This window comes from Syngnathoides biaculeatus, chromosome 16 (genome assembly GCF_019802595.1).
Source record: "Syngnathoides biaculeatus isolate LvHL_M chromosome 16, ASM1980259v1, whole genome shotgun sequence".
NCBI classification, from domain to species: domain Eukaryota; kingdom Metazoa; phylum Chordata; class Actinopteri; order Syngnathiformes; family Syngnathidae; genus Syngnathoides; species Syngnathoides biaculeatus.
The window spans coordinates 21610537-21633589 of record NC_084655.1 but is presented as its reverse complement, the minus strand read 5'-3'; the positions used below and the strand labels follow the sequence as shown (position 1 = coordinate 21633589).

The 23053-nt window shown below is 45.7% G+C and overlaps 1 protein-coding gene across 10 annotated transcripts in view; it reads right to left on the bottom strand.

The window, feature by feature from the left end:
* Nucleotides 1-23053, bottom strand: part of adgrl1a (adhesion G protein-coupled receptor L1a) — a 266475-nt gene that overhangs the window by 16465 nt on the left and 226957 nt on the right. For 8 of the 10 annotated variants that reach the window (XM_061847086.1, XM_061847084.1, XM_061847087.1 and 5 more), the window contains 12 exons: nucleotides 22010-22217; nucleotides 19998-20262; nucleotides 18870-19197; nucleotides 15449-15736; nucleotides 12184-12287; nucleotides 9071-9256; nucleotides 8941-8979; nucleotides 6084-6264; nucleotides 5782-5904; nucleotides 4089-4294; nucleotides 2916-3089; nucleotides 542-751 (listed from right to left, as the gene is read on the bottom strand). In XM_061847086.1, the coding sequence (XP_061703070.1) occupies nucleotides 542-751; nucleotides 2916-3089; nucleotides 4089-4294; nucleotides 5782-5904; nucleotides 6084-6264; nucleotides 8941-8979; nucleotides 9071-9256; nucleotides 12184-12287; nucleotides 15449-15736; nucleotides 18870-19197; nucleotides 19998-20262; nucleotides 22010-22217 (2312 nt within the window). Of the gene's footprint in view, nucleotides 1-541; nucleotides 752-2915; nucleotides 3090-4088; nucleotides 4295-5781; nucleotides 5905-6083; nucleotides 6265-8940; nucleotides 8980-9070; nucleotides 9257-12183; nucleotides 12288-15448; nucleotides 15737-18869; nucleotides 19198-19997; nucleotides 20263-22009; nucleotides 22291-22625; nucleotides 22913-23053 lie in introns of those variants that run through there. The other 2 variants (XM_061847088.1, XM_061847089.1) reach the window with 2 other exon arrangements.

The window sequence follows — 23053 nt, the reverse complement described above, 5'->3', positions numbered from 1 at the left end:
TGATAATAATTTAGATAATGTTCTTTTCACCCAGTAAGGTGACCTTGAGTGACATGAAAGGTGCTCCAAATTAAAATGCATTGCCCTGGGAACTGCATCCTCCTCTTTAACACGAGATCTATTTTTGTAAAGAACATCCATCCATTTTCTTAGCCACTTATCCTCACGAGGGTCGCGGGGAGTGCTGGAGCCTACGCCAGCTGTGGGATACAGCAGTGGGATAAACAGCCGCACTTACAATCACACCGAGGGGCAATTTAGAGTGTCCAGTTAAGGTTGCATGTTACTGGGACGCGGGAGTTCCCGGAAAAAACCCACGTAGGCATGGGGAGAACATGCAAACTCCTCACAGGCGGGGCCGGGATTGAAGTCGGGTCCTCAGAACTGTGAGGCCAAAGCTTTCCCAACTGATCCACTGTGCCGCCCTGTCAAGAACACCTAATCAAGTGTCCCGTGCTCCCGATCCAAGCCCCCACCCCCCCCCCCCCAAAAAAAAAGAGAGCATTTTTGCGGCAGACTTCACCAACACCATCGAGCTCACCTGGTAGTCGGTCTTGTCGATGCCGATGAGGAAGAGCAGCTCGGCGATGAAGAGGTTGATGCACAGGTTCTTGTGGATGGTGTTGCGGTCCGTCTGCAGGCCGCGCAGGAAGCAGAAGGTGGAGATGCAGATGGCCAGGCACACCAGCGAGATCACGATCCCGACCCAGGTGATCACGAACAGGATCAGCTCGTGCATTCTGCCCTGGAACTGAAGGAGGAAAAAAATGAAGGCGGGAGAAAAGTGGCGGGGGGGGTGGGGGGGGAAACGTGAGGATAAAAAAAAAGAGACAAATCGAGGCGGCAACGACATGAGACAAAATGCGAGGAAGACGACGGGATGAGGGATGAGGACCGAGCGCGGCGACAGAACAAAGGGGGAAGGGAGAGAAACCAAAACGCCGCTCCGTTTAATATTTGTAAATATATGCAAAGAGCTAAAGTGTGAAGACAAGAGACAAGACGTCCTGGGTAAAAAAGAAAAAATGTGAATGTCAGCTGGAAATAGCGGGACAGGAATTTGTAAGCCTGCGCGAGTGTCGGCTTGAAAGATGAAAAGAGGGAAATATTTCAAAACAAAGAGCCTGTCAGCCCGCCGTGCATTAATTACTCCCACTGCTGGACCGCGTGGCCGTTAGAGGCGGGCACCGCCACGCATTTCCTTCATCACTGATCGGGAAAATTAACAATCAACTAGCCCTTCATTGTTAATATGATTATGCTCATTATAAGGGCAGAAAACTGGCAACAAAAAGACAGAAATAGTCAAAAGGGAAAAAAAAAAAAAAAAGTCCTGTTGAAAACCAGAATATAGAGGTAGCGGTTATTTGAAGTTCTCATATAATAATAATAAAAAAAAAAAAACAGTATGGAAAGATGTGAGGGGCCAAGTGCTAAAGTAATTTTTGTCCAGCTAAGCACAGACACATTCTTTGTGTGTTTTTGACATACTTGGCAAGTAAAGATGATTCGGATTCTGATGGGGAGGAGCTACGTTTAGTCTGGGTTGTGAATGGAAGTCATGGAGAGTCTCCCCCGCACGTGTTTGTTCCTGCTTTTCTCGGAGGCTATTAAAAAGTTCAACTAATTTCTCTTTATTGCTTGACAACTAAAATCATTTAAAAAAAAAATACTTGCAATTGGGCGCAGGCCTCGATCCGTTACATCCTACCGTAATTCCCGGCCTACAGAGCGCACCTGGTTATAAGCCTCACCCACTACATTTGAAAAGGAAATACCATTCGGTACATACATACGCCGCAGCTGTGTAAAAGCCGCAACCCACATTGAAACATGAGATATTTACACAGAAATAGTTTAAGGCTAGCGTGGCGCTAACGCTAGTACTAGCGCTAACGCCGCGCTAAAGCTAGCACTAACGCTAACGCTAACATTGCGGGTTAAAATAAAAATTACTGGTAAATATCACTGAGACACGCCAGTAACACAGCAAAAACACGCTAGCACAGTGCTAATGGTAGCACAACGCTAACGGTAGCGCAGCGGTAACAGGGCCGGTAAAAGTCACTTCCTCGGCACATATATTCCACCGGTCTCATTCTTACTTTTTCCGCTTGAGTGCCCCCTTGCGGCCGTTAGAAAAAAAAAATGCACAAATTGGCCACATCACCGCATAAACCGAATGTGAAAAAAGTCGCGGCTTGTAAGATGGAAATTACGGTAAATTCTCTTTATTGCTTGACAACTTCTATTCGTGGATCCAGTTTGAACTAATTAATATAAGAAATCATAAACAATTACTTGCAATTGGGGGTAGGCCTCGGTCCGTTACAACCTACCGTAAAAATGCTGTAATTCCCGGCCTAAGGTGCGCACCTGGTTATAAGCCTTACCCACTACATTTGGAAAGGAAATACCATTTGGTACACACATACGCCGCAGCTGTGTAAAAGTCGCAAGTGCCCACATCGAAACCCACATTGAAACACAAGATATTTACACAGAAAGAGTTTAACGCCAGTGCGGCGCTAACACCAGTACCATGCTAGCACCACACTAACACTAGCGCTAACACCAGCACTAACGCCGCGCTAAAGCTAGTGCTAATAGGGCCAGTTAAAATAAAACTTATCAGTAAATATCACTGAGACACACCAGTAACACAGTGAAAACACGCAAGCACAGCGCTAACGCTAGCGCAGCGCTAGCAAGGCCGGTAAAAGTTAATTCCTCAGCACATGTATTCCACCGGTCTCATTCTTATCTTTTCCACTTGAGTGCCCCCTCGCGGTTGTTAGAAAAAAATGCACAAATTAGCTGCATCACCGCATAGACGGCTTGTAGGCCGGAAATTACGGTACATCAGATGGGTCAAATCGGACCCGGCGGCGAACGACGGCCTCCCGCGTACTCACGTCGGTGTCGTGGTGGGTCATGAGCACGGCGAAGTTGGTGAGGTGGCTGCAGGAGCAGGTGGTGTGTGTGCCGTTGGAGTCCAGCAGCCTGCAACCCTGCGTGGACCACTGGCCCGTCATGGAGCGCTCCGAGTAGTTCCAAAAGGAGCAGTTTGGACTGTAGTAGTTTTCCATCTGGGAAAAACCAAAAGAACAAAACTTAGCACAGGCGTGGCGAAGTCTGCTTAATAGAACCTGAGGAACATCGCGACAATCGAACATCTTGCGGCTCAACAAAAACTGCCAATTTTCGGCAGATTGGACTTTTGGGAACCAGGTTTTCACAAGCCTGGAAACAAAAAGATCAATCCGATTGTTCCGGAATGCTTCTCCTCAATGCGTTACTGGTACCAGGAAATCGGACCTTCATAATTTTATGCATCCATCGTACGGTTGGCCACCGTGGGGCAGTAGAAGTCATATTGTAATACAAATGTAGTACACCCTCGGTTCGAGAACGTCCCCGTTCTCACACGAATCGTTTTTCGAACGAAAATTTCGAGAATTTTTTGCTTCTCTTTTCGAACGAAAATCGGTACTCAAACGCCCCCAGCAAAACCCGGAAATAACTGAACACGGGCGGCCAGACCAGCTGACCCACCCACGACACGCTTTGTTATTCGAAGGAACCCCCGGAAAAAAAAAGCTTAATTAACATAACTCGCGCGGCGGTTGATTTAGTTTTCAGCCAAAATGGTTTTTCGAACTGCCTTCTAGAACGGATTGTGGTCGAGAACCGAGGCTCTACTGTATACACTAAGAAGACGGGCACAACTGCTCAGAAAGCGGCATTCATATTACTGAAGTTGATTTTTTGTTGCGCACAAAGAATAAGCCCGAGTGTTCTTATATTGTCTGTCTACATGTGCTGCTGCACCATCATTTGTAAGGTCGTGATAACGCCAATGTAGCCAGTCGATGGCATTTTGCATTGCGTGTGAGCAATAAGGTTTGACTTTTAATTTGCCAAATTGAAGACAACACATCTAAATGCGACGTTTAGGTTTTATGGCAATTAACGGGTGACAGCAAGGACTTCAGCGCATTTTTGAAAAAAAAAAAAAAAAAATCTCCTCGTTATTAAGTTCCCTGCTGTCGTCTAGCGCTGATAAGAGAAACTTTCTAGAAAACCACCTGTAGATGTTTAAGGGTGAAGACGACCGGTTCGGTGAGGAAAACGCGGCTCGACTCCTTGTTGATGGAGGCCGAGATGACGTGGGAGTTGACCGCCAGGCGCCTGCGGTCGTGGGCCGACTGGGCGTCCATCTTGACCGTGGCGTTCTCCGTGGACAGGAAGGAGCCCAGGTTCTTGTACAGGATGAACACCACCTTCACTTGGCCTGCGAGAGACGGCGGCAGACGTAGAAGGGTCCAAACGGGAGCGCAAATTGAAGCAAAACGGGGGCGTAATATGCTAATGGCGGAAGAGTGACAGATACGGAGGGCGGCGAGTGACAGGGCGAGCGAGGGCGAGACAAAGGGAGGGAGTTAGTGAAGGTTAGAGTGATGGGAAGAAACGTTTCATTTGAACGGCCGCAGGCGAGCCAGATTTCATGCGGAAGGGCGATGGAACGTTCATCCCTCAAGCATTGCACACATCTCTTATTATTCCGTATGAATATTTCATGTGCGTTTGTTTCAATCATTCTAATCTGGTTGCCGAGCGCGGACAGACAACAGAGGAGGGATTGGGATGAGAGCGGGAGATTGCCGAGACTGCCGCCTGCGGCCGGCGGGCCTGATTGTGATCGACACGTCTGCCCGGCCGTTTTATTAAGACTCAAAACTGTCGCCGAGTCGGGGTGGGGGTGGGGGCTAGTCTCAGCGCTTTTTGTTAATCTGATTGGCCGATTATTATGAAGCACTAACTCAGTCGCTGCTTTAGGCTTGCATAAAAATGCAAATGGGCTGCGAAAAAATGCGAGCGGAATGTTAAGGCGGGCCAGGGGTGGGCAAAATACGGCCCGCGGGGCAGGCGCGGTCCGCTCTGTGAGTTGCGCCAGCCCACCGAGCATTTATAAGATTGCGAGTTTTGGAATAACCCTTTGTTGCATTAATTTCAACATTCTTTTCCTCAGATTCATGTTAACCTTTTAGAGGGCCATGATTGAAATACTTATAAATGCACAGAAACACAAAACAACCTCAAACTAGAAAGAAAATTTGAGCTGTATATACTCTCTCGAAATGATATATAACCCCTACTACCGTAATTCCCGGCCTCCAGCGCGCACCTGGTTACAAGCCTCGCCGAGTACATTTGTAAAGGAAATACCATTTGGTACATAAATACGCCGCAGCTGTGTAAAAGCCGTAAGTGCCCACATTGAAATACGGTACACAGAGAGTTTAACGCTAGCGCCGCCGCGCTAACGCTAACGTTAGTGCCGCGTCAACGCTAGCGCTGCCCTGCGCTAACAGGGCCGGGTAAAAATAACTGAGACACGGGAGTAACACGCTAGCGCGGCGCAAACAGGGCCGGACCGGTAAAAGTAACTCCCTCGGCACATATATTCCACCGGTCTCACTCTTACCTTTTGCACTCGAGTGCCCCCTTGCGGCCGTCACCGCATAAACCGCAAGGTTGAAAGCGTGCGAAAAATGTCGCGGCTTATAGGCCGGAAATTGCGGTACTGCTATGACTGAAACAGCTCGACTAAAAGACAATTCTAAAGAATTTTATTGGGCTGCCAATTAACCCTGGTCCCCCCCGAATAATTGCGGATTACTGAATTTAATTATTCTATTAAATATTTTATACACTCACACTGATCGTGTGTGAACAAAAAAGCACTCAAAAGTTCTCCCGAGTTTTGGCGCTGCTGACCGTTGCGACTGTACTGCTTGATGGTGGCCGCCGACAGATGGATGGCGCTGTCGTTGGCGTGGTTGAGGGGGAAGGACAAGTCCTGCAGGTCCATCTCCGTGTTCAGGACGTGCACTTCCAGGTCTGGCGGAGAAGGAAACATCACATACGTCGGCAAGCGAGATGCTCCCAAACCTCATTCGGGACCCATTTAAATCTAACGTGGAAAAACCGCGTTCAATAATTTACGGTTCACGTGCGGTATAATGTGAAATGAATGCAAATGAAACGCGCAGCCGATCTTTCCCAAGAAAAACGCTCACCGATGTTGGCCGCTCGGTCGGAGAAGCGACTGCCGTACATGTTGTTGGCCAGGAGGAAGGCTCCTTTCTCCAGGATGTCCAGCAGCATGGTGGCCGTGTGCGCCTGCTCCGTGCCGTTCATGTCCTGCCAGGAGTCCAGCGCCTCGGGACGGAGGAGATTGTCCACCGTCTGCACCACCGCCTGGCCCCCGCCGAGCACACATTTCGCCCATTATTGGATCGTAAGGGACGCAACTCACGTTTACTTTCTTCACTGTTTGACTGTTGCCGCTACTTTGGACAGTCGACTTATTCAAGTTCAATCAAGAGTTTAAATATTCAGTTTTCACAGAATTCCTCAGTTTTTTTCCACAGTAAAATCCCCAAACGACCAAAGTATTCAGATGTATTTCAGATTATTCCCTTCTTCTTCCATCTTTATTTTGATTCAAACCACTCACATTTCAAAATGTTCAGCTCGTTCGAGTCATCTGGGAAACTAGTCCCATTTCCTCAAATTTTCAAAATAAACTCATCTTCGGGCTTGATTGGGAATCCAAACCTTTTATAATAGGGCAATTATATTCTCAAAACTATATATTTTTTGTTCAAACGTGTTAGAACAAATATTGCCTTCTTCAGTTATTATAATAGAAGTCCCGTAAAATTTTGTCATTTTTAGACTTTTCTATTACCGTAATTTCCGGCCTATGGGGTGCGACTTTTTTCCCACATTTTTCGACAGTTTTTTTCCATAACGACCGTCAGGGGGCACTCGAGCGGAAAAGCTAAGCGTGAGACCGGTGGAGTATATGTGCCGAGGAAGTGACTTTTACCGGTATGTTTTTTTTTTTTTTACCGGCCCAGTTAGCGCTGCGCTAGCGTTAGCGCTGTGCTAGCATGTTGCTGCTGTGTTACTGCCGTGTGTCGGTGATTTTTACTTGTATTGTTATTTTTCAACCGGCCCTGTTAGCGCCGCGCTAGCGTGTTGCTGTTTATTTCTGCCGTGTCTCAGTGATTTAGGAATGTTTTTTTTTGTAACCAGCCATGTTAGTGCTGTGCTAGCGTGTTGCTACTTTGTAGCTGCCGCGGCTTTTTTTTTAATGGTATGTTTTTTTTTCATCAGCCCTCGTTGCTATGTTAAGCTAAGCTAAGCTAATGTGTTAAAACTCTTTCTGTGTACCATCTTTCTTTGTAAATAGCTTATGTATGTGCCAAATGGTATTTCCTTTACACATGTACCGGGTGAGGCTTATAATCAGGTGCGCTCTGTAGGCCGGAAATTACGGTCCAACTATATTGTCATAAAGTTTTCCTCTCATAACATTACATTATTGTCGTAAAATATCCAGGCTTCTTGTGATTTGAAAACATTTTCTTTTGGATCCAGAACTGTGAGGGAGACGTGCTTTTCCACCATGCTGCAATTCTGATTGTTAGTCACAAAAATATATTTTTAAAATGATGGAAATATTTTGACTGATTTGAATTATGATGACCCCCCCCCCCCCCCCCCCGTCTTCCTCCCTGCTCTACATTATGTTTGTATTCTACAACAGACATGACACATTTCCGGACATAAAACTCATTTGATGGCTGACTCAAGTACTGTAATTCTCTTCCGGAGGAATCTGAGAACGAAAGCTCGACTCGTTGGTGGCGCGGCGGGCCGACCTTTTTCTGCTCATAAAAGCGACACGGCATTCAAATGGTTCCTGAATAGTGTCAAAAATGGTGTGTACACTGCCGGCTATTCTTCAAGCAACAAAAGCTTCTGTGGTGTCATGTAACGCTGTGCTGCACAAAGGTCGGAGAGGACGGAAAGCCACGCACGCACGCACGGGCACATTTTTCAGGATATTACATTACAGGCTTCTGAGAAGCGCGGATTTTGCAGACGTCTCGAAAAAGGTAAGACAGAGCGCTGCACGCGCTAATGTCAAATGTCAGCACGACATATCGCTCGTTGCCTTGGCTAAACGTTGGAGGGATGAAGACAGAAGGTCACGTTTTGCGACTTTTTGCGTAGTTTTGAAATGTACAGCCGCACGTACTTTGACTTATGACTTTGGTTGGCAACGCAATCTAATCAAGCGCTTTAAGAGGTTTTATAATTTGGATTTTTTTTCTCCCTTAAAATGAGTTTATTCTTACAAATTTGGCGCTCCTCATATTTTAGTCACACAAAATAACAGTGCAGCTTCTTTCTAACAAATTGCATTTTCATCAATCATTTTATTCAATTTTTTTCCCCTCATTGAATTATGACTTTATTCTCATAAAATCAAAATTTTCTACATATCAGACCTTCACGCTTATATTTTATTCCTTGTAATCTGATGGTTTTGCTCTCATAAAATATATTTATTCTCAAAAATATTTTTTTCTAAGAATAATAATAATATAATTTCATTCTTATAAAATGAAACTTTAATTTCTCACAAATCCCATTTTTTTCCTATAACATTTCAACTTTATCCCCATCAAATTACATTTATGACAAAAAAAATCTCTAAAATACAAATGTACACTTTTGAAAATGTTTTTTTCACACTGATAAAATCTTTTTTTTATAGGAAAACTTGATTTTCCAAAATAATTTTTTCCTCATTATCTTTCTTCTCATAAAATGATTACTTTTTACATAAAATATTTGTATTTTTGTTATCATAATACGAAAAAAATTATTTTCTTTCTTCTACCATTCGACTTTCCCGTCATGGTTCAACTCAAATCTGCTCCTGAACCTTCATCCGAGCTGCCAATTGCGCCCAAAGCGGCTCCCTGAGGAATCCCCTTCCTTAAAAGGGCTCCCTGAGGAATCCCCTTCCCTTCCTGCAAGCGCGCGAAAAGCTGGCGGACAAAAGTCAACACATACCTGGATGTAGGCCCGACACGTCCGCTCTCGCTTCTGGAACTGGATGGAGAGAGAGGGGGAAAAAAAAAAAAGTCAAATAAAGACAAAAATAACGGCATCAATCAATAAGCGCGCGTGAGCGGTGCGCCACCTTGTTGTAGTTGCGCGCGGCCGACTCCTTGTTGCCGGGCCTGAGGGACTGCAGCTGGGCGTCCAGGATGTCCAGGAGCTGCTCGATCAGTCGCACCGACGAACTGATGTCGCCCGCCTGGATCCGCCCTCGCGTGTGATTGGCCAGCTCGCCGGCGATGTTTGCCGCGTTCTCGCCGCTTTTGATCTTCGCGGCCAAAAGCACACAAAGTCAGATTTTATCAAAGAAGAGCCGCTTTGATTCCGCACATCTCGAACGAGTGGAAGCAAAAAGAAAGCGAGACGCTTTCTTGCGCTCTCTGTTGAGTTCTCATTTTTCCCCAGACCCTCGGAAAGGGATTTTCATCACAGCGCCTCTTGTACTAGTCAAAGCTCGTCGTCCCCGCTGTCAAGTGGAAGCCGAGTTCACAAATCACACTGTGAGCGGCCGCTTTTCCCGCCGCCGCGATCGATCGTTGCCAAAGGCGAGAGGTGCGTTGGATTATTCACGCCGTGAAACTTTCCACTGTCCGCCGGTGACGTGCGCAGACGGGGTTAGCCGTGGCTAAATGGACGCCCGAGAACCCCCGTTCCTTGTGCTAGCTAACCGATTAGTCAAGACGTTTACTATCCGACGTCGACATTTTTGGTGACGATTATAGCTTGGGGTCGATTAATCGGCAATCACGTTTTGGCATGACCAACGTGGCCGCTTCGCTGAAATGGACAGCAAAGAGCAAGCTAACAGTTTTGCTTGAAGAGAGGGGGAAAAAAAGCACGTAATGAAACCCCTTTGAAATACAATCAGCTAGCGCAGGGGTCGGCAACCTATGGCTCGCGAGCCACACCTGGCTCTTTTGATGGTTCCATATGGCCCGCAGAGCCCTCATAACGACATACCGTACATGTGATTTCTGTCATGCACGCAACGCAAATGACGCAGAGGCAGTTTGTCCTAGTGGGCCTGCCGTAGTTTGCCGTGGAGGTCGATGCGCGCACGTGCGAAAGGGTCGAACGCCGATCGGTTGGAGCAACTAATTATGGAAACGCTTTTTTAATGTGACAAATTGGTCGCTCCAAGAAAAAAATATGAGGAGCACCGAAGGTTTTAACAGGAATGGGCAGCCTTTGTGGAGAGAGACGCTTCTGGTGTGTGTCTAAATTCACGGACAAAGCATTTGTACACGACGTTGCCAATAAGCATTTCGACAACTTCGCATAAAGACAAGAAAATCAAACCGATAAAAGACGCCAAGAACTGCTAGCCATCGTACCATCATGATGGCAAATTAAATTGATCTACGTTCACGATTAATAGATGGAATTCTCAATGCCTGCGTGAAGCTTAAACTAACGACGTATGAAGCACCAGAAGTACAGTTAATGGTAAGAAGTACTTTTGTCATCATTGGTTAGCAACAGCGCAATGTTATTTAAAATAATACAGAGACTGTAAAAGTGTCGCGCAAATACACCTGTATTTAGTTTTTAAAATATTTTATGGCTCTTTTGAAATGACATTGTAAAATATTCGGCATTTATGGCAGTCGAAAAGGTTCCCGACCCCCTGCGCTAGCGCTAGCGGACGACCCGCGCGTCAGCCGTTAGCGAATTCCCCAAACGTCCTCCTTTGACAGTGAAAAGACAGACAACATTCTGCCGTGTCTGCTTCGATGATGAAATGAAGATGAGCGGTAGTCAATCAACACTTTCTTTATTATTAAAATTCCGGCCGTGGCTACGCTAAGAACAAAACATCCAGCTAGTTTTTAGCTAAAAGCTTCGTCCCGCAGACATGCTCCTTTTCCTCCGTGCAGTCGTCCCACCTCCCGCCTCACTCAGCCAATCACAAATCACACTCGGACGACTTCCCTGTCCCAGAGACAGAATTGAAATGACTCTGGCAAGAATTCACGTGAGACGGTCAGTAGCGGCCTCACTACAAGACATTATTACAAAAAAAAAAAAAAAAAAAACTGCTTCCACCGGTAATTTTACAAATTATAGTACTGTAGTAAGTAGTGATCCTACTATTACTATTTCCAACTGTCTGCGAGGCAACGAAGGTGTCGAAATATGATTGGAAAATGTAGAGTTATTCGAGTCATGTTTTATTCAACTTTTATGTGCCATACATTTTTAATTGAATCATTAAGTTTTTTTTTTCAACTTTACTGTGGCTTATAATTAAATGTACTTTTTTAGGAATAGCAACTGTTTTATGATGAACACTTAGGCCTACTACTACAGATCTATGTATTTATTAATATTACTCTATTCTAATCTATTGTAGCTCAGTTCTACAATATAAACGACCACTAAGTGGTTAATATATGTATTCTGCTTGCCATATAAATGCCAATTAATGAATGGTTCATCATTCAGAATAAAAATCCATCCATCCATTTTCTTTGCCGCTTATCCTCACGAGGGTCGCGGTGAGTGCTGGAGCCTATCCCAGCTGTCAACGGGCAGGAGGCGGGGTACACCCTGAACCGGTCGCCAGCCAATCGCAGGGCACATAGAGACAAACAACAGTCGCACTCACAATCACACCTACGGCCAATTTGCAGTGTCCAATTAATGTTGCATGTTTTTGGGATGCGGGAGGAAACCGGAGTGCCCACCCGGAGAAAACCCACCCAGGCACGGGGAGAGCATGCAAAATTCACTCAGGCGGGGTTGGGATCGAACCCGAGTCGTCAGAACTGTGAGGCCAACGCTTTACCATCTGATAATCTCACAACAAACACCGAACATTTAATTATGATTTCATTCTGTCCGTCAAACATTTGGACGATTAAAGTGACCCGGGATCATTTCCTCTCGTCCCTGAAAAACAACACAACAGCAGGCTTCCTGACGTCTTTCCGAAAAGAATACATTTCACTTTTTGATTGACAGTTCCCGTTTGACCCGCATCCTCAAAAGTAATGAAACTTCACTTGACTTCGAGTACACCAGAGTAAGTTAATTAGGTGCTCAGAGCAGATGGGTGACAATGAAGGGTCAGCTCAAATGAGCGTGCGTATTAATAAGGCCGGCCTCGGAGATATGGAAATACACGGAGAGGAGCGTCGGAGCCGGACCAGGAGGCCAGGAGGAGGCCAGCGGGGGCGGGCTGCGGTGTCTCACCTTCTGGGCTACCTGGTTGACCCACGGGGAGGTGCAGTTACTCAGGTCAGGACCGCGTGGGTTCCACATGACCTGCTCGGCCAAACATTGGAAGGAAGCGATGCCTGGAGACCAGCACAGTGGAGAAATCAGACGCCGTAGCCGTGTGCAAATTAAAGGATAAATCAACCATTTCCAGCTGGGTTCTCCTCAAATGTATTGAGCTCAGGATAGTGTATTCATGCATTCCAACAACAGTATCGAAAAGTTCAGAACGGACAAAAACTAACCTGAGGTCACATATTGTGTGCCCCAAGGATCCGTGATTGGCCCCGAGATTTTCCTTGATTACGCTACGTCAAGGATTTACATTCGATAGAGTCAAAATTTCTTTGGGTTTTCGGATAGTTTCATCGTTTTGTTGATGTCAGACAGACAAGCACCTGGAAATCGTGTCTCTAGATACAGTACGAGTTTAATTGGTTCTGGGACGATGCTAGTGCTTCAAACCATTTGTATCTTAATATATCATTTCGCTCTGAAATGAATGGAAATGATGTTAATCTTCACCAGCTACCATCCCCAAAAATAAAACCTTGAATTAAAAATAGTTCTCTAAAATATTGTATTTTATAAAAGCATTCAGTAAGGATGTACCCTAATTTCCGCCCTACAAGAGCGCACCTGATTATAAACCTCACCCAGTACATTTGTAAAGGAAATACCATTTGGTACATACATAAGCCGCAACTGTGTAAAAGCCGCATTTTCCCACATTGAAAAATGAGATATTTACAAAGACGGTACACAGAAAGAGTTTTCAAAGTTTTAATACCTTAGCTTAGCTTAGCTTAACATAGCAACAACACGGAAGCACGAACAGGGCCGGTTAAAAAAAACATACCTAAATCACTGAGACGTGGCAGTAGCAGGAGCACACTAGCGCAGCGCTAATGGCAGCGTGGCGCTAAGAGGGCCGGTAAAAAAAAAAAAAAAAAAAAAAAAAAAAAACATACCGGTAAAAGTCACTTCCTCGGCACATATATTCCACCAGTCTCACGCTGACCTTTTCCGCTCGAGTGCCCCCTTGCGGCCGTTAGAAAAAATGCACAAATTAGCCACATCACGGCATAAGCCGCAGGGTTGAAAGCGTGTGAAAAAAGTTGCGGCTTGTAGGCCGGAAATTACGGTAGTTAAATATGTATGTATGGAAAGAAAAAAGAAAAAAAAAAGTTTTTTACCATGTGTTTTTGCTTCAATGGACATTCCACCACCACTTTTAGTGTGGGCACCTTGGCCACCAGGGGGCAGTATAATAAGGCGATACGGCTCCTTGGGAAGCTGGAGTGATATTCGTCGTTCTTTGAAGAGGATAAAGATGTTTTATTCTTTGTCTACATGTGTTGCTCCACACTTTGTGGTCAAACATCTGCTGCTTTTTCCGCAACACCGATTTGTTTGTTATTTGTGAGCATGAAAGCGGACTTTCCTCACACAAACCTATGTGTTTGTTTTAAATATCCATCCATCAATAATCCAAGCCGCTTATCCTCACAAAGGGTCACAAGAGAGCCGGAGCCTATCCCAGCTAGCTTCGGGCGGAAGGCAGACTACACCTTTTTAAATAATGGACATGTAATTCTTTTTGGACGTGGAGGAGCTGGGTAGTTATGACTAATACAAAAAAGCTCAATCATTTAAATGTTCCCCACATTCTCAGCGCAGATAATATAAAGACATCGCACACGATCCCTCACTGTGGTATAACAGCCCCCCGACCCCGAAGGGAAGCGTTTGCTTCTCCGCCGGCTGTCATTTCTAGCCACCGCGTTGCGTTTAGCGGCGCGGGTTCACGGAGAGGACAGCGCTCGGGGATGAGCCCAGAGAAGCGTCGGTCCGCGACGGGCGCAAACAACCGGCGTCCGGCGCAAAGAAAAGAAGAAGAGAAGGGATTCAAGACAACGAGGCACGCGGAAGGATCGGAAACGCCCTCTTTCCCCGCTCTCGTCCGCCGTGTGCGAATCGGCTCCCGGAGCTAATTTAGTGGAGCTAATGTAACGTTAATGTATTCCCACCGAGAGAGGCGTCCTGCACACGCAGCAAACAACAACGCTAAGAGAGGCAACGCTTCGCCGTTTGCCACCTTTGGAAGAATAGAAGGCAGCAAAAAAAAAAAAAAAAAAAACCCAAAAAGGAGGAGATGAGGCCCGTGTTGCCTCGGCTTTCATTTCATTATTCGCTACTTTCAATCAGCTCGCTTTCTGTGGGAGACGAGCCTTTCATTTGCGGAGGAGCGGTTTTCATCTGAGAGTCCTCGGGGACGTTCGCCTGTTGGTCAGACCGCGCGACAAGACCAAAACTATAGATAGACCCCCCCCCCTCCCCCATACCACCACCACCACCACATGGCTGAAGGAGCTTTAGAGTACAGAATTGCTCATTTTTTACATTTTTTTTTTTTTTACAGGATACAGTGGTACCTTGACTGATGAATTTAATTTAAAACGTGAGCACGCATTTTAGCACTGATGACTTGTATCATGTTTTCCTCACGATTTCCTGAAAATACACCTTTTTCTTCCAAAAAGGAAAATACCGCCGTAATATTGTACTTTAAACGAGCTTGTGCATCAAGATTAATGACTCTGTCAATCAAAACTGAATAATATTATCTTTGTAAAGATAAAATGTATCATACAAATCTATTGGATCTAAGGCAGGGGTGCCCAGACTTTTTTTTTTTTTTAACCAAAACATCGACTGCAAGGAGCTAGCGTCTCGTGAGATACCAATGACTGGGGGTGGGGGGTTGATGATGATGATGCTCCCAAACCGTTTCATAGTTGATGTTATGTTGCCCCCTATACATAAAATAAAGAATTAGCTTTTTGTGCACTGTATCGTCTGTGATTTCATCCTGGATCAGGCTGTGCCAAGGTGGAATGTTAAAAATGACACACCATCTTATCCTGCATTTTCTACTTTGGCTTCAGACCAGACCTTTCCCACTCGGGCAAGAGAAAATCTCGTCCAGTTTAACCACTTTTTCTTCGGTTATTCACACGCTCCGACAGTCATCGCATCTTAAAACGACAGCATTTCTGTTTTAACGAAAGTGGTGGACGCCGTCATTATAAAACACATTGACGAGCGGCGTAAGTACTGTAACATTTGTAATTATGAGTGTACGACTTTAAGAGTGGGGTGGGGGGTAAGGTAAACTAGAAACCAGCACCCCTGATCTAAGGTGTACCTAAAAAGTTGCGTGTAGATGATTCGCCCTTACCGAGAGAGCCTTTGGGACACGGACGCTCCACCGTCTCCCCCCTCAGCGTGGTGGGCCACTGGACGCCGCGCACCGGCTTAGTTTCGCACACGTGGGGGCCCTGCGAGGAGGGCGGCGTCCAGCGGGTGACGGGCACGGTGGCCGTGATGGCGCGGAGGTCGGGGTGCTTGTTGATGGAGCCGATGGGGCGCAGAGTGGGGGCCAGCGGACGGGCGGTGGAGGGGCCGGCGCTGGGGGTCAAGGGCCGGGCCGGGAGGGTGGTGGTCACCTGCGTGGTGCTCAGAGGACCTGAAAGCAGTACACAAAAAGATTTCAGGTATTTTTCAAAAACTGCAAAATCCAAATGGGGGTTTTACAAAAATCCAAAGGTTGACCAAAAGTGAAGTCCATCTGTAAAGGTCATACGGCCTTTTATGTTCATCCTGAAATTGCCAAATATCCATATATATATATATATATATATTTTTTTTTTTTTTTTGGTGTGTGTGTGTGTGTGTGTGAGTAATGTGAGTGAAATGATAAAATAAGTCTTTCAGGCTGCATATTCACAAAACTGACACATTCAACTTGGCCGTCTTTAAGGGCTTGAAGGACTTTTGAAAGCACTTTGTAAGCACTGCCACTTTTAATTAGTTTTGCTTTTACTTTCAAGTACGTTTCAGAACGCGACAATATTCTTGACCTCAAGTAAAGAGAAAAACATTTTAATCGGAAATTTCTCACGTCGAGAAATGGTAAAATAAATAAACAAACAAACAAAACAAAAAGAACAGCAACTCGCGTTGTGCCGTGTGCATCTCCTTTCAGTGGTGGGCGAGTGAGAGAGAGAATAGAGAGAGGAGGGGGGGCGGTGCAGTCCTGGTATGAAATGAAAGAAGTGTAGCTGTTAACTACAGAGAAATCCACAAGTAGACACGCTTGACAAAATGTGCAAGATCCTTTTGATTCTCCGCACATGAATCGAATTTATTTTTTGCAGCACTTTTTTTTTTTCCCCAGTGATGATTGGTTCAAATCAACATCCTGAAATTCGGTCCCCGAAAGAATCACTGAGGGCAATTGCACTCACTCTACATTCTTGCACTTTATTTAAAACAAACACATTGATGACACAACTCAATGAAAAGAAATGAACACGTGTGTGCGCGCCTCAATTCATTGGACGTTGTGCCGCTCCTTCTGGTGTGCATGTCTTGGCCACATGGGGGCAGTTCATTACAGAGATCTACTGTAAATGGAGACAGTTTCTCCTTGTCAGTCTGCCACAATATTAGTTGAAAAACAATACATGACTGTGAGTATTGTTATATTATGTCTATGTCACATGGAGACAAACAGCCGCACTCACAATCACACCTAGGGGCAATTTAGTTTGTTTTTGGAATGTGGGAGGAAAGCGTAGTGCCCGGAGAAAACCCACGCAGGCACGTGGAGAACATGCAAACTCCACATAGGCGGGGGCGGGATCGAACCCGGGTCCTGAGAACTGTGAGGCCAACGCTTTAACCAGCTTATCCACCGTGCCGCAATCTGGTTGTGTCAAATGGTATTTTTTTTGGTTAGTTTTTTTGTTTAGTGTGATAGATAGCAAAATTGTATTTAAATGAATAAATAAATTAATGAAAGTATTAAAACAATTCAATTAATTTATGCATAATAAATTAAATTTACAAATAAATAAAATTGTGGAAAACTGTGGAAAATTTGAGCGTACCAAGTTAAAGTAAAAAAAAAAGTCCAAAGGGCATTTTCATTCATAGTTCAAGCATGGTTGCTGCCGAGAAAAGGTTCTAAATAATAACAATGACAGATGTCTGTGAATTTGTGACGTTTGCCCGAGTTTCAAAAGGGAATATAAAATGGCGCTTCTGAGAGCCACCCCAGTAATAATTGGGGTTACAAATACTTTTCGGGGGACCTTCAAAGCGTCATCCCCCAGAGAGCGTGCTGTGAATGGGGGTGGGTGGGATGGGGAATGGGGGGGGGGGGGGGTCGGAGGAGGCCCCTTCACAACTCAGGCAGAAGTAAATAATTGATCAAATGTACGCGAGAAGCCACCATCACTAACAACGAGGCTTAATGGGAAGATAAAAGTGGTGCATCACAACGGCTGAAATCCTGAGTGATCAAACGCAGCAGCTCACATCTGCCCGTCGCTCACGCGAGCCCTTCATGCGGCTCCGTCTCCGCCAGAGCTCGCTTCTTCCACTGTCGCGCTGCCAAGACGTTCATCTCCTCCCCCTTCTGCCTCCCGCTCGCTTTATCGCTTCGCGGCGACTTTGCTTCTCATTTTCTACCGCGCGCAGCGGTTGCGACGCTCCTCCTCCCCGCCACAACAGCTGGAGATTTAAAAGCGGCCCGTTGGCGCCGGATACGGGCAGATGTCTACGGGAAAAGCGGCGGGGAGGTTCTGAGGGTTGACCAATCAAAACGGGCAATCTGGAACCAAACGCAATGCTAATTTGAAGGCAGCGTGAACATTCATCTGATGAGAACTTCCTTGCAAGCGTTGTACCGGTAATTGAAAATGGACTTTTTAAAATGCACGGACATATTGTATGTACAGTAATACTTCTCGACACATTAGAATATTGTGGAAAACTTACTTTATGTCAGTAGTCAATTCAAAAAGGGAAACTCACTGTATACAGACTCGCTAAAGTCGAATATTTTATTTGATTGTTTTAATTTTAAGACTTATAACTCAAGGCTGACAAAAAACACAAATTCACCATCTACAGAAATAGTAAGTGAAGACAAAAAAAATAGTGTTTTTTTTTTTTATTACAAAACTTTGGCAGGATTTAAAAAATATTTAAGAATATATATATGGGTAATATTAAATATTTCTGAATAAAGAAAATAAAGTGTCAATCAAAACTGAGCATCATCATCATCTTTTTATAGGCAGACAGCTGTACCTAATAAAATGGTTGAACGTACCAAATTCTTTTACAAAATTTGAACTGTGTTGATAGGCTGAGACACAAAAAAGTAATGCGAGAAAAATTACATAGGAAGAGCCGTCACCTGAATCTGAAATTAATGCCATTAATGGTAGATTTTTTTTAAAAAATGCTGTAAGAAAAGTGAAATTATATTTAAAAAAGGTGTGAGGACAACAATGTTGACTAATGACACTTGAATATATTTTTAATGTGGATAAAATGTGTGTGCGTTTAATAAATCTATTTTTGGGCCCTGCGCTGCGCTCCATTTGTAATATTTGCTGTCACAGTCAAGAGCATAAAGATTTGCTTTTATTTGCAGTGTCAACTTTTAATGGTCGCCCGTCACGCCTTCGGAATCGATTTTACGACTTTGACGGGTCTCGCCGAGGTTTATCTTGCTAATTTGCGGCTTTTAAGATTTTCGGTAATTGCTCGTGTATTTTATGGCGGAAGGAAAGTGTCAGGCTAACCTGCGGTGGGATCCGGGGGCCCGAATTCCAGCGGGTAGCGCAGAACGTTGTAGTTGTTCCACACGTACAGCTGGTTGTCTCGGGGATTGTAGTCCACGGAGGAGATGTACTGGTACGGGTTGGGGAAGGCGATGTTGACGGGCTCCTCGCGGCCCCGGTTGGTGTTGTAGGCGTACATCAGCAGGTCGCCGCCCGCCTCGCTGTCGTCGTCCTGGTAGACGGAGCGCACGGCGTACAGCACGCCGCAGGCCATGAAGGCGTTGGACGCCAGCCGCTTGTCGAAGCTGGTCTCCCACGTGCCCTCGAAGCGCAGCGTGTACGGGTTCACCTGGACCAAACCCAACAAAAGACTCCAGTCAGCGTGGAAAACGGCAAAAGTCGTTACGAGTTTGCCGCTTTCCTCGGGTAACAAGTCAGCGCCTTCTCTCCCTGATTGGTTGTTTTTCCTCGGGTGCGGATGTTTCATGCATATCAAATTAGAGGGACAAGAGAGTTCCCGAGAGGGCAGATTTTTTTTCTTTCACACAACCAAATCATATAATACTGTCGTAACAAATATGACAAAAAGATTTATAATCCAATTACAAACTAGCTAATATGTAAGCAAGCATCTTTGACAAAAAACTACAGTTTCATCGTGACATACTTCCTTGACGCCAATTACTGCTTTCATACTGGCCAGGGAGTTGGCGCCATCTTGTGGCACCCTAGAGGATTATACAGAGAACACAATGCAAAAAAGGGGATCCATTTTCGCAAATAGGCGGCCCACTGGGACAAAAACAAACGAGTTGAGGAATAGGGAATTGCAAACAGGTCACCGTGCAAAACTTTTAATGGGCAAAACTTTTTAGGCGACGGTGTCCATTATTGGCAGATTTTTGCAGTTAGTGAGGGTCCATAAAAAATTCTGACATCCACTCGATGGGTTCTGGTGATTTTCGCGTTGATGAATGGAGTGGGTCACGCAACGGAGCACGATTAGTTTGAAAGATACCGCAACGTTTTCCCATTTCCTCCTCGCTGTAATCTCGCCGCAACCTTTAACCTCCCGCCATTGGTCGAAGGGATTTCAGTCTTTGTTTAGTGTCCCCACTCCCGCCGTGTCGTGCCACGCCGCTCTCCCACCTGGCTGACCACCAGTCGCCCGTTGTTGGACTCGGTGGCGTAGATGACCCACAGGCCGTTCTCGTCCACGGCCAGGTCGATGTCCGACTTGCCGCCCCAGCGGTACGGCGACGTGTCGTGGTAGTTGGCGTTGGTGATGATGGCCTCGCCGCTCTTGATGCGCGTGCGCAGGTCGTACTTGACGATGTTGCGCGTGCGCTCCTTGTTGTAAAACACGGCGCCGTCGTACACCACGAAGCCGGTGCCGTCCACCCGGTTGGGCAACCTGAGGGGAGGCCGACAACGCCGGCAGATCACTTGAGGCCCGAAGGTGATCAAACGTGGGGGCTCGGTGGCATGCCCCCAATTATAAGCCCATCTAATACCTTGAGGGGAAACCTTTGCTTTACTACGTACCGCATGCGGACGATGAATGGATTTTTACCGGGCCCCCAAAATAGAAAAGTCTCAAAGGTATAAAAACAGAACCTTATATGAATTATACCTAAAGTTATCATCGTCATTCCAATGGCCTGGAGCAGAGATTCACACTCCTTATAACGGGAAGTGAATCATCACTCGAGTAAATGTTTAAATATCGCATAAGTTTACAGTGTTTAAAACTTTCTTTTGAATCCAGTTCGGTTCACGAGATACGCGATTACTTGATGCATTTCAAGGGGAATTCCTCTGGTTTGCATTAACAATGTATCCAATAGGTCATGTAATATGTACTCTATTTTGACAATGTGATGTTAACTCCTCTCTCATTTAATAGTGTTTTGAGAAGATTTTTATCGACAATTGCGAATTTTCAGGGGCGCTGCCATTTTTGCGAGTCACATGTCCTACGTGCGCGGATGTGACGTGTACCGTGCCGCAACAAAGGCTCATACATATACGAATATTACATGGGACACCGTGATGCCCAGCACTGATTTCTCGGATTTATCCTCATCTGGTGAAGAAATAGTAGTGTCGAGTGATCAGGAAGACGGCTGCGTATGGAAGTATTCCTCCGTCTTCCCGATCAACCGAGCGGCCAAGCCGCTTCCGGCTGTGCCGCTCACGGCTGTGTATGAAAGTATTCTTCCGTCTTCCCAATCAACCGATCCTGCTATTTCTACATTAGATGAGGATAAATCCGAGAAATCAGCGCTGGGCATAAATGGTGTCCCATATAATGGAGCCTTTGTTGCGGCACGGTACACGTCGCATCCGCGCACGTAGGACATGTGAATCGCAAAAATGGCAGCGCCCCTGAAAAGTCGAAATTGTCGATAAAAATCTTCTCAAAACACTATTAAATAAGTTAAATGAGAGAGGATTTAACATCACGTTGTCAAAATAGGGTACATATTACGTGACCTATTGGATACATTGTTAATGCAAACCAGTGGAATTCCCCTTTAAGGGAACATTGAACTTTCTGCATGGGGACAAACATATATATATATATATTTTTTTTTTTTTTACTTCTATTTTGTGTGTCCGGCTAGGAAAATATATTTGGCAATGACAATTATATTATGAAAAAGTTCCTTGAGTGGCTGCCTGCCAATCAAGTGTGAAATGAATTTTGTACATTTTGGCTTTCCTCGTCGCTGGTTAATTTAGCCTGTGCTGGCTTCACCCTAGCGCCTTTCATTTTGTAGCCTGAACTTTTTCTCTTTCCAGAGTTCTCCAAAAACCACATATAGAGTTGCTAGATTTGTTGCTTATCACTTTTTTTTTTAAAAAAATTGCTAATCCCAGCGCCGTCCCAATCGTCATGGCACCGGAATGCATAAAAAACATTGGCATGAGACAGTCCCGGTCCACCGTGTTATGTTTACCGTCATTCGTAACGTTTTTTTATGTACTGTACTGTATTTTGAGCAAGTAAACCTTTTGTTCAGACATCCGACAACTGTTTTAAATTGCGGGGGGAAAAAAATGCATAGCACGTCGTCTCCTTTGAAACTCTCAGCGTATGGATGGACACGGCCGAAAGGCGATAAATCAATACAGCCGCTGTTTGCCAATCTGCTCACTTGTAGGTGGTGGTGGCTTGGCTCTGTTTGAAGTCCTCCCAGGAAGCGTACTCGAACAGCATGTCGGTGCGGTAGGGGGTCCAGGGCATGACGTAGAGGCGGTCGCCAGACTGCAGCGGGTCCTTGCACCAGGCGCCCGCCTGGTGCTCGGCCTCCTGCAAAGAGCTGGGCGCCTGCACGCGCAGCAGCGTCCCCGGGCACACAAAAACTGCAGCGGAAAAGGGGGAGGAAGCGCAGTGGAGAGAGCGGACACAGAGTGACGGTTTTGCCATCGTTTCAAACTTTGGCGGAGATGGTGAGGGGGCGGGGAGGGAGGAGCGGGGGACGGGGGGAGGGGAGGTTAAAACGGGGGAGGAAAAAAAAAACAAAAAAGATCGGGGGGGGTCGATAAAAGTTAGTTGGGAATTTAAAAGAAGGACACAAAGGATGGGATGATAATGGGCAGCAGCAGAGTGAGATGAGATGCATTATCAGCTCATTTGTAGGACATCAGCATCGTGGATTTGATAAATGGGGAGCGCTCCGGCTGACGCCCGCTGCCCGCTTCGGTGTAGGCTCTAATCGCATTCATCTCGCCCTACTTTTGCTTTTTTTTATTTGATTGCGCAATTTTTACCTCAAAGGCCTCTTTGTTTCCGCAGGTGGAAAAAAACAGGCGACGCGGAGCTCGTTTTTATTAGGACCCAATTCGGCTCTCGGACGACGGCAAGGAGACGCGTTTTTCCCAAAGCGGGGCCCAAAAGTTGGGACGGTCGCCAAAACACGTGATCTGGATGGCACCGCTGCTTTTTGGTAGTGCCCAAAAAAAGTCACCCGCTTTCTAAAACGCTCGTACTGGATGAGTCCATTTCTGTCCCTCGCGGTAAAACCTACACGCAGCTACCTCATATTATTAATTATTAGACTGAAAAGTAGCGGTTTGTACCTTCTCCATGAACACAAGTGGATCAAATGATGACGTTATGCTAAGTAAGATAGCATATGCTAAATCACTGTTTTTGTGACAAGGAATTGTAAATTCTACTTAAAGGGCATCTGCAAGCA